This window comes from Triticum aestivum, chromosome 6A (genome assembly GCF_018294505.1).
Source record: "Triticum aestivum cultivar Chinese Spring chromosome 6A, IWGSC CS RefSeq v2.1, whole genome shotgun sequence".
Taxonomy (NCBI): Eukaryota; Viridiplantae; Streptophyta; class Magnoliopsida; order Poales; family Poaceae; genus Triticum; species Triticum aestivum.
In genome coordinates, this window is record NC_057809.1 from 426,539,753 (window position 1) to 426,551,098 (window position 11,346).

The 11,346-nt window shown below is 41.9% G+C and overlaps 1 protein-coding gene across 1 annotated transcript; it reads right to left on the reverse strand.

Moving 5' to 3' along the window:
- Window positions 1–1,618: 1,618 nt before the first annotated feature.
- On the reverse strand, window positions 1,619–10,741 carry LOC123127742 (casein kinase 1). The gene is made up of 14 exons (XM_044547559.1): window positions 10,306–10,741; window positions 10,154–10,194; window positions 8,906–8,975; window positions 8,652–8,800; window positions 8,404–8,499; window positions 7,527–7,597; window positions 3,816–3,877; window positions 3,473–3,536; window positions 3,230–3,314; window positions 2,998–3,124; window positions 2,856–2,923; window positions 2,710–2,770; window positions 2,484–2,617; window positions 1,619–2,263 (listed from the first exon to the last, which is right to left on the reverse strand). The coding sequence occupies exons 1-14, from the start codon at window positions 10,379–10,381 to the stop codon at window positions 1,967–1,969; spliced, it is 1,401 nt and encodes a 466-aa protein (XP_044403494.1). The 5' UTR covers window positions 10,382–10,741; the 3' UTR covers window positions 1,619–1,966.
- Between the last annotated feature and the right edge of the window lie 605 nt (window positions 10,742–11,346).

Here is an 11,346-nt window from a genome sequence, read left to right on the forward strand (position 1 = left end):
ATAGGCAGCCGTCGAAACGAAGAAGCCATTGAGCTCCTGCTCTAGGTCCCGTCAGTTGCCCAGCCGCCAAACACCAGCTCTCCATCCCTCCGATGCATGGTACTCCCTCCGTTCCTAAATACAAGAGATTTCACTATAGACCACATATAAAGCAAAATGAATGAATCTACACTCTGAAATGCATCTATATGCATCCATATGTGATTCATAGTGAAATCTCTACGAAGACTTATATTTAGAAACGGAGGGAGTACATCTCATTTGCTACCTGCTCTACCAGCTTTGCTGCTGGTATCTGTAAGTTTGCCTCCGGGTCCATTATCTGCAACATGGACCAATCATTGATCCAATTGCACATTACTTTCACAAGCATCATAGGGTCACAACATTTCTTTCGATCAAAGATTATATTGTTTCTACATCGCCAGAGAGACCAAAAAAGTGCAGAAATCCCAACAAGTACCAGTTTCTTGTTAGCTTTCGGAAAGGTTTTTTTTTCTGAAAGCTTTCGGAAAGGTTTTGATCCATATGTCAAAGCAATGTTGTTCTGGTAAGTGTTGAGGCATCTGATGCCACTTCTGTCGTCAGGCGCCTCAACACTTACCAGAACAACATTTGCAACTTCACTTCATATAGCTCTAACTCTATGAAATGCTCCGTTTCAAAAAAAAAAAACTCTATGAAATGCATCTTATGACGTACGGGTCGGGATTGGTTCTTCCATTATTTGAAAACATTCTGTTTTATTTTTTTGAAAATAATGCATCTTGTCATGGTCTATGCCAAAATGTCAAACATAGTCACCACTAATGTAACACACTTTTTGGCCATCTACAACGCAGGGGCGCCTGTCTGGATGCTAAACAATAAAAAAAATTAAGCAAGTGGCGCCAGTGTAGGAGTATGTTTCCCCAATGCACAAGTACCTATTTGAACAATTATGTAACAGATGTTTTCTGCAAAAAGAGTTGAGGCACCCAAGCCCGACGACAAAAGTAGCATCAATGCAAGCCAAAATCTCGAATCTGAAGGGGATTTGGGTGAAACAACCAGGATAGCCAGAATCTCGAATCTGAAGGGGATTTGGGTGAAATGACCAGGATATCGAACCTAGTGCCTGCAATGTAGATGGCCAAGGGCCTCTTGGATTCGCATGATTTCTAAACACATGGGAATAGGAGAAACACGATGATAGTGTCGCGTCATCTTCAATACTCTTATGATTGTATGGATGCTTGACTGACTAAATTGCAGCTACTACCGTGTGGTAACCCCAAGTTAGCTGGAATACTGATCGATAGTAGTAGGACCAAGATTACTGATCTTATTTTATTTTATTTTTGAGAGGGGGGGGGGGGGGGGGGGGCTTTTACGGTTAGTTACGAAGCTGCAAGACACATGTCGAGGAACAGATGGCGGGCAATAAAGAAATTGCCAGCAGTAAATAAGTTCACTCTGAGGCATATTTGGCCACGTCTTTGCACGAGAAAGGCTAGAAGAACAACAACATAATGACTTCGAATTTTGCACAACTTCAATGATGCAAGTAACTAAACCCTAACAACTGATGCGTCAACACTTTCATGTACAGGTACAATAACCATAACAAACACATGAATAATTTTGAATGTCTGATAAACTGTTTTATTTGAATAGTGTTTCCACAAGTGTCTGATTCAACATTAACATCAATTGGGCCAGCACGGCCAATCCATGCAGCCGATCCAGGCCCATCAGAATGGTGTAAAACATTTTCTTTAACCATTCAAAATAACAGACATTGAAATAACAGTGCTCAATCATTCATGCCAAGATTCGATGAGCCGCCTTCGCTATATGCATTCCTCGGCATCTTGTGTAGCACAACATCATTTATCTTGCTGACCAGTGAGCATCATCTGGAGCTGAAAGAATCCAAGTGCCCACACTCATGACAGCAACTGAAATCTTTTTACTCTTCAACCTTTTATTTCCTCCTGTCTGCACTAATTGTAAGGCGCTCAAATGTCCTTATCGTGGGATCATCATGGACATTTCTCGCAGTTTTCGACAGCGAGGAGGACCTGGCCTCAAGACCAGTTGATTGGTGAAGCCTCTGAGTGGTTGATGGACGACTGCTGCCACTGCTAGTTGGGATTAGGTGGCTAGTGCGAGTGGGGTCACTGGGCTCTCCAGAACTTGGTCTGCTGCTTGACAGGAGAGCCTTCCTCGATGTGCTCCCATTCCGGGATGATGTAGGCCTTCTTTTATCCGAATCAGCAGCCTAGCATACATGGTAAAAATGTTGTAAGACTTTCAGTTATCCAATACATCCATATTGGTCATCTAAAGCCATAGGTATGCCTTTGTAAGTATAAGTGTTGACAATCAAATGCTGCTTTGTACAAACATGGCGAATTGCATTCAGAAGTACGTGCATGATCACCAAGCAGACATTGTGTTGAAATAAATCAAATATTAAACTAAAATTGAGCACTTCTAACCATCTTAGGTGCCAACAGAGAATCAAACAGAGTTCTGTGCTTCGTGTTTTCTCCATGATGGCCAGAACCAGAGCCAGTTCTTCTGGCAAATGTTTCCACTGAACTAGAGAATCTATCAGGACCATCCTGTCTTGCTGTTAAACAAGGAAACAAAAAGCAATTACACTCCCTGCATAGCTTATTTCTTGAATATAAACTTTTGCAAATGTGCATGCAACTGACAAACCTGCAATCCGTTCAGCCCGTTCTGCAGATGGTCCCACCAACCCAGCTGTCCTTCCACTTGGCTGACAGAGGACAACAATGCTACACATTCAGTACAATCAAGCTTGCACTACTAAAAACAACTGGAAAGAGGAATGGAGGACATACTCGCAATCTGTTATTCTCTGCTAATTGCCTCGACACAGTCCAGTCAAATATATGATCAGACTGGTACCCTATAAGATCCATCAGACACTGTATAAGATGTAGGTGCATAGAAACTTCAAACTACTATATTTATTGATAGTACCTTCACGAATAAATAAATCTCGGAAGAGTTTCTTCAGATAGGAGTAATCTGGTTTATCTTCAAAACGCAAGGATCGGCAGTAATGGAAGTATGAAACAAACTCCGATGGATAAGATTTACAAAGGACCTATCCAAAATTGTGCAAATAGTGATACATAAGATTATATTACAAGTGAAAGATACACCAAACTTCTTTGTAGAATTGTTTGTCAAAGAAACCACATTTAATTACCTCAACTGGAGTTAACATTTTCTTTTCACTAATTTTATCATACTTCTGTTTTTTCGTGCCAGCTTTCAGACCTTGCCAAGGAAGGCTGTGAGAGACAAGTTATATAGGTCAGTGAAATATATTCGACAACCAAAAAGGAATTTAAACCACTAGAAAAGTACTCCCTCCGTCCCATAATATAAGAGCATTTTTGACAAAAAACGCTCTTATATTATGGGAAGGAGGGAGTAATACATGTCCTACCTTCCTCTTATGAAGTACATCAGCACATAACCGAGAGATTCTAAATCATCTCTCCTGCTTTGTTCTGTAGAGAAAACCCATTAGTATAGCATGTACCAGCAATCAGCGGAAGAGACATGCTTAATCACTCACAGCTAGAAAATTAAGGCATTTCAGACATTGTTGCTGACTAACTTTGTGATAACGGCGAAACTTAAGGTTTCAAAAGAACTATGCTTTGTTCAACAACTTTACAGAATAGGCCTTGATCTTTACAGAATACGCCTTGATCTTTGTTATTAATTGAACAAAGAAATCTATGCTGATGTTGAAGTAACACAAGTTCACAAGTAGCAATACTCACCTACTCCAAGATGGGTGTTTACACTAGCATAACGTGCTGTTCCTGTAAGATTTTTGTTCTCCCTATGGTAGCAAAGAAAAACATGTAAGATCCAAGTGTACATATCCAAATAAATATGAAGATAGAATCATACACGAAAGAAATATCTCAATGGAGAAACTGCATATTTTATGGGGCCATGAACTAGCTCCCAGGAACACTGGATGAACAATAAGCATGCAAAAAATGTTTATTGTTTTTTTTAAATGGACACATGTACATGTTCATGTATTTTCTGTGCATGTAGTTTCATGAAAAAAGGACAGGTTTTGTGCCCACCAGTCCTCAGAAAAGCAATTATTTAAGCACCACACTTGGACTTTTACACAGGGCATCAAACTTGTCATTTTAACATGAAAATTTACATCCATTTACATGTGTAAATATTTTCCTTGTAAAAAAATTTGAAAATTCATTTTCCCCATCTAGGAGCACTGCCTGCCTCCCCCGGGTGCAATTTTGAATTACCCTATCTTTTACCCAATAAAGGCTAATCCCCATTAGTGCCTAAATGTGGGCATGCAGCCCAGCCCGACAACCCAGCCCAAAAATCACAGGCCAGGCTCGGGCTTCAGTTTTTAGCCTGAACATAGCCCAGCCGGGCCCGAACAGCACAACATGTGAGATCTGAACTCCACCTAACACCAGTCGCCATATAATATTCGCCTCCCTGATAACCCAAGCGACATTCCGCTCCACACAACCTTAGGGGTCATTTGGAACACATGATTTCTAGAGGATTTTGGGGGGAAAGAGTTCCTTATGGGGAAATTTCCAGTAGTCCCTTTGAAGTGCAGGACCCAACTGCATGAAATGCGAAGGAAACTTTCCTATCACTTCAGTTTCATGAGAAAACCTCAGGAAACAACAAATCAGAACCTCATCCTCATTTTTCCTTCCTTTGTGTCAATCAAGGCAAATCGTCTTGGACGCAACCACATCTACCAAGCCCGAGTCCGGTGTAGATCGGGAAAGTTTTGAAGACTGTAACAGTGTTGTTAGCTGCCACAAGACGAGGTGCATGTTGCTGCTGTGCGCTGTGGATGACAAATTCCTCCATGTGGCCACGTCCATGCATTGGAACGAACAAAATAGTAGTAGATTAGGTAGTCTGGGATGAAATACTAGTGTATTATGAGGCCTGGAAGATGGGGTCGCAGACTAGGAGAAGCATGACGATTTGAGAAGGAATGGATTAGGAGTACTGAGTACATTGGTTTGTTTTTCTCTCCCCTCTCTTCTGACTGGTAGGCCCTCATTCTAGTGGCCCCAGTCTGTCTCATTGGGCTGATTGGACGTGCATGAAAGGTTTATACATATGGTTTTGTTATAATAAAAAATGAGTGAAGTTCCTTAATAAGCATGTTCAACATTATTATCCACTTCATTAATAGTTCCTGTGTTTTTCCTTTTCCTATGTTCCAAACAGACTTGTAAAAAATTCCTATGCTTCACGATGCTCTGTTTTCCACCTGCAACCCTTCCTATTCATGTGTTTTGGAATCCTGTGTTCCAAACGTGCCCTTAGCCTGCAGCCCTACCCACACACAAGGCTCCAAGCTGCCGCAGCCCTGTCCGACCATGACGGCTCCCCTAGTCCCTTGCAACCCCACGTTCTACATGGGGTCGCTCACCACGCGTAGCAGCAGAGGTCACCAGGCACCGCAGCGGCTGCTGTCACCAGGCGCTGCGTCGAGGCCGTGTCCTCCCACCGCCTTCCCACGCGGCTGTGTTGAGGCCGCCTATACTTTCTGCGCAGCTGTGTAGAGCCGTTGAGGACAACTGCTGCTTCTGCTTCGATCTACAAGTTAACCGTTTCCTGGTTTATAGCTGTGAATCAATCAACTTATTTAAGTTTGGCTCATGTCCGTAAGCACACTCTTTCAATGTTTCGAATTTAATGTAAATATTTTGGTTGATTGTATCTTAGTGGTGAAGGGATCTTCTCACGGTAACACACGGATAATAGATACCTTTTGAATCTGATATACATGTATCGGTGAGTTGATCTTGTCAAGCTACAAATTAACAAACGTTTTTGTTGGTTATCACGTGTGGTACAAATGGAATTTCTTTTGGATCTTGGATCGATCTGTACAAGCAGCGAACTTTCAGTTGGGGGAGCAGGAACTTCGAGTTTTCGGGCTGGGCCTTTGTCAGGTTTCTACACCGGGGCAGGCTCAGGCTTGGTGAAAGTAAATTTTCAGGCCTCAGGCTTGGTTCCTTCATGCCAGGCTTTTTTGAAGCCCAACCCGGCTGGACGAATGCCCAGATTTATTAGTGCACAGCTGTGAAAAATTATGTGATGCCCATTATTACAAATTCCTCAAGTAGGATTGCTGGTGATATTTTGGTTTCAAAGTTTCCCTTCTTCCTAGTACTGCTAATCAACTCAAATTTCAGGCATTACAAAGCACAATAGTGAAAAATTAGCTTTGAACCTAGACATTTGGTAGCTGATATTGTACCACAGGTAGTGTGCCAAGCAAAGTTACATCACACTATGCCAAAAGCTGTTAACGATAGTCTTTCCTACTTATAAAGGTTGGAGTTGGTGGTGAGTTCACATGTGGGACCACACAAATAAACAAATGCACTTCTACCCACATGTGGGACTAGCAACCTTCCAAAATACATCAATAAACAAATGTTATTTTTACTAGGTGTGAGACCTATCCCAAATAAACAAATACACTGCTACCCTAATGAAGTAATGTGGGAATAACACTCCTTGTAAGAAACACAAATTATAAATGCAAGTATGCCACTCCAATTCAAAATCATGGTCTTGATTTTAGTTTCTCTGCCCAACCAACTCTTTTGGTTCCATGTCATAGCAAAAGAGGGCAAGAAATTACAATTCAACGCGGCGATAGATGTTGTCCTCCTACCTAATCCACGATCTTGTGCATTCAGCTTACTCACACCCATTCTCCTATGTTCCAAATTCAAAATGTTCTCTCACTATAAATCTTACAAAGGACCAACTATGGTCGCTCGAAACTCTTTAGCGACTGCAACATGATCTTCTATTATATTCACACACTCTTTAATAACCATGCAATAGCTGCAAGACACCATGATCTTTTGACGACCTCCTAGACCAGTGATAATTCCTTGTTTTTTTATGGCTTCGTAGTTCGTAGCAACTGTTATGGCCGGTTTAGCTAGGCCCACCGGGCAATCTTAGCCCACAAGTTATCTTAGGTTAATTCTTATGCAAGTTATCTTAGGTTAATTCTTCTGCAAGTTATCTAGGTTATAAATATAGGCTGTAAGACTCTTTTTGGAATTAAGCAATAAGAAGATTATTATCTCTATTGCCCGGTTCCCAGAGGAGCCGGAACCCTAGCCGCCGCCGCCATCTCCCTCCTCTCCCGCGACGGCGCCAAACCGCCGGCGCGGCTGCTCATCGCCTCACCCAGCTCCCTCCTTCCCTTACTGCTTACGCCCAAGGCCTGGTAGGGTACAAGTTCCTACCAGCAACGCACGAGCTTTGTGCAAGTATGAGCAAAACATTGAGCTTATGTGCCAGACTGAACAACGCGCAAACATGTTAAGGACCTCAAATGTAGGAATGGTTTTTTTTTTGTTAAGCTAGTTCTGTACTAGAAGTCTAGGACAATCTTCGGGACATTACAAGAATTCCTTTTAAACAACAGTTGCAAGTACCTGTATGGTATGTGCTTATGAGTTTGGAGGTCCCGGTACTTCTTTGCAAGGCCATAGTCAATAACATACACCTGTTACAGTAATTGCAATCAGTTTTCTAAGCAGATATTTCTGTTCACAGCAAACAGAAGTATCGAGATCACTCAAATAATGTGTTTGAAAGGGACATGCTCATTGCAGCAAACATCAGAACTTATTTGACAAACAAGAGAATATGGATATCTTTGTTCTAAAAGTATACACGAGCCACAAGCACATATAGACAAAATGTAGAATGATCAGTACTTTTGTACCTTCAGGACTTGATACATTTATAATTAATGTCTTAAAATATTTAATCAACACTGACTAAGAACAGTCAATAATTAAATAGAGTGGTACAGCACCATTACAGTCATTGTATAATTATAATGCATGAACATCAGCTGAAACAGTTTCAAGGTGAATCTCTTGCTAAAACACAGGAATTTGGTTTATTACGCAATTGTTTATTTGCTGATGCAAAAGAGCTTGTACATTAGCCATTTTAGCCTCTCTTTATTTGGAGGGTTTTGAACTCAGGGGTGGAGACAGGACTGGGCAGCTAGGGCTTTAGCCCCAGGCAGTCCCAGAAGCCCATTTAAAAGCTAAAGGGTCATGGAGAGTATGATCAGGCTAGGCTAGCCACAAACTTGGCCCAGCCCTGGCGCTGCCCCTGTTGTTTGTGCTGCCAGGCTGCCAGCTGATAAATCTTTAGTCTTTAATGTATCGTATCAGAACCAGGCCAAAAACTAGAATCAGTACAGTTTCACAATGAATTATGCAACCAACAATTTCTAAAGTGAAGAAAAAATGATAAATCACTTGTACCAGTAAAAATGTTCATGATGGCACAAACCTGGCTTGCTTTACGGCCTAAACCCATAAGAAAGTTGTCTGGCTTTATATCACGATGAAGAAAGCCCCTCGAGTGCATGTACTCTACCCTAGCGATCTGTTTAAAAATAAAGGAATACATCAACTTGTCAGGATCAGACAAGTAAGAACTCAGAGATTTGAGTTTGCAGATAAAAAAATTCATTGGCATTCTGTAAGACAGGTGGCCAATATTAACAGCCAAAATGAAGTTATACAGTAAGCACTCACCATCTGATCAGCAAGCAGAAGTACTGTTTTAAGGGTAAATTTTCTGTTGCAATAGTTGAACAAGTCCTCCAGACTTGGACCAAGAAGATCAATGACCATGACATTGTACTCCCCGTCCACTCCAAACCACTTCAGATGAGGAATCCCCACTGAAGTTTGTAATTGAACATTAAATCAGAATCATTAAAAAAAGGATGAAAGCAAGTTCTCGTATCAATTTTCGTTCAAAAGGAAGTTATTGTATTGCTACTTACTCCCCCCTTGCAGAAGCATATATAGTTTTGACTCATAATGAAGCTGAGGATGCCTTGATTTGACAGATTCCTAACAAATATGGTGAGATACAGTCAGTTAGGATGTCCAGATGCTAGCAGTTGCACGGGCAGTAACCAGCCATAACACTCAGAATTCATGTTCATGCAAAGTTATATGTTCAAGTTATAAAAAACTGTTATTATTTCATTATTACCTACACTTTCTCAGAGCATAGATGTTGCTTCATCTATGCCCACAATCCAAGACATGCGGAGGTAGAAATTAAGCAATTAAGAAACCACAAATTTCATCAGGCTCTATAATAAAACACCAGCATTTAGGAGACAGCAAGGGACCATTGGCTCATTTTGTAAGAAAACAACTAACAGTATTTATGAAGAATGCTACTTCCACGGAAAATTCTACTAAACAAGTGCACATTGTACTGAAATAACTGAACAGCAGAAAGTATAGAATCGCATGTTCAGAGCATGGTTCTTCGGAGATGAGTTTTTGCTGGGAAAAAATCCAATAGGTGTGCGGAAGTGTTATAACTTATAAGTTTCGCTGAACATAGGGGTTTTGCGCAATTCACTCTTCCTTGAAAGATTGAATTAGATAGATGGATTTCAACTGCCACTGATAGCCAAAGATTTAAGGATAGTGTTTCTTTTGTTAACTATTACTTGATGTAACAGTACTGTTGTCATTCCTGACTCGTAGAATGTTGAAAGAGTACACAACATGCTAAGAATGTTGTATGGTGTTTGTATTTGTCTGCCCTCCTGTAACCCACACAAAGGTGTACAAACATACTTAAATGAACAGATAATAAAAATTGAACTTCCAACTGGGAGCAGCAAACACTTTGTCCCTTTTCTAGTTCCCTAGTTCTGCGTATCTCTAATACTCCCTCCGTTCCAAAATAGATGACCCAACTTTGTACTAACTTTGTACTAAAGTTAGTATAAAGTTCAGTCATCTATTTCGGAACGGAAGGAGTAGATCAGTTTGCCTGTAGCGAATCTGTAGTGTTCAGAAATTCTAGACTCCTCGTTGCGAGTTGCTACTCATACGAAAAGAGCATGATACTAAATAAGATGTCCAAAACATTTCTGATTAGTGATGGACCATAATGTATTCACAAATTACATACATATATTTAGTTAACACCACATGAAAACATGCATATGTATATTAACAAATGAAAAGGTTTACAACAGAATCGGGTTTTTTTCATCACATACCAACTTGATAGCCACCTCCTCGCTGCTCTGTATGTTCACGCCTGCAACCAAATTAATCACCCTTGTGAAAAATAAGCCAACCAGATATGAAGCTTGGCAACACGAACGGACAGAAACAGATGAGAGATCTAAGAACACCACGAGGACCGTACCAAGATACAGCTCCCCGAAAGATCCGCTCCCAATCTTCCTACCCAGCTTAAACTTCCCCCCGATCACATGCTCCATCTTTGCAACCCAGCGAGAGATTCAGGAACGGCTGCGCCTAAAATCGCCCCTTGGCCTAATCACATTGCCCAGAAGCCGCAAGATTTGAGCCCAGAACACCCAAGAACGGGATCCCGGATCTCCCGAGCCAAGACTGCGCGCCTGGGACCGCCTGAGATGAAGCCGCAGATCGAGTTGGCGCTGATCGGAAGCGAATCGGGATACTCCTCGAGGTTGGATTCGGGGACTAGGGATTGCTTCTCTGAATATTTTTGGGATTTTCGTGGGGGTTGGGATCGGGAGACGAGTTAATGGAGGGATGGATGGGGGGAAGCGGAAAATGTGGGAAACGGACGGGGACCGTACAACAGATGGAAGGAGAGAACGAGGGATAGGGCGGTAGTAGGGCTAGCTTTTCTTTTTCTTTCCTTTATTTATTATTTAATTATTATTATTGGAGTATATATATTGTATTGTCTATTATGGTTTCCAGTTTTCCGCTCTTTGGTTCATCCCTTTTGCTTTATCTCCAGTTTTTGTTGCTTGTGTTTCTTTCTCAATTTATTCTCTCCTGCTTGTACTCTTGCTGCCTGCCAAGTAGGATTATCTCTCTCATAAAATGGAGTTTTTTGTTTTAGTCCAAGGCAACAAGGGCATCTCCAATGCCGACCCTTAAACCGCCAGCAAACGTTTGGACCACGCGGTTCGGACATGCTTTGCCCTCCAACGCGGTCATGTATCAGTCCGCTCGGCAATCCAGACTTGTTTTGTCGCAAATCGAAGACAAGGGGGGGGGGGGCTTTGCGGGCGTCCAGAGACTAACCTGGCCCACCAAACAACCCCGCCGGCTTCTCCCGCGCTTCCGTCCGATGCACACGGCACTTCCCCCGCCTCATCGATGTCGGCCCAGAGAACGCAATGGTTGGCATTGATGTTGCGTATGTGACCGGACGGGAGGGCGGCGCTGACCGACGGGAGTCGCGCTT

Bases quoted from the DNA above. Each gene is read 5' to 3' on its own strand.
- LOC123127742 (XM_044547559.1), bottom strand. From the start codon at position 10,381: ATGGAGCATGTGATCGGGGGGAAGTTTAAGCTGGGTAGGAAGATTGGG. The intron at 8,976-10,153 runs GTATGTGATGAA...CATATTTGTTAG, and splicing joins AGGAGGTGGCTATCAAGTTG to GAATCTGTCAAATCAAGGCA. The intron at 8,500-8,651 runs GTGAGTGCTTAC...ATTTTTAAACAG, and splicing joins TTCTGCTTGCTGATCAGATG to ATCGCTAGGGTAGAGTACAT.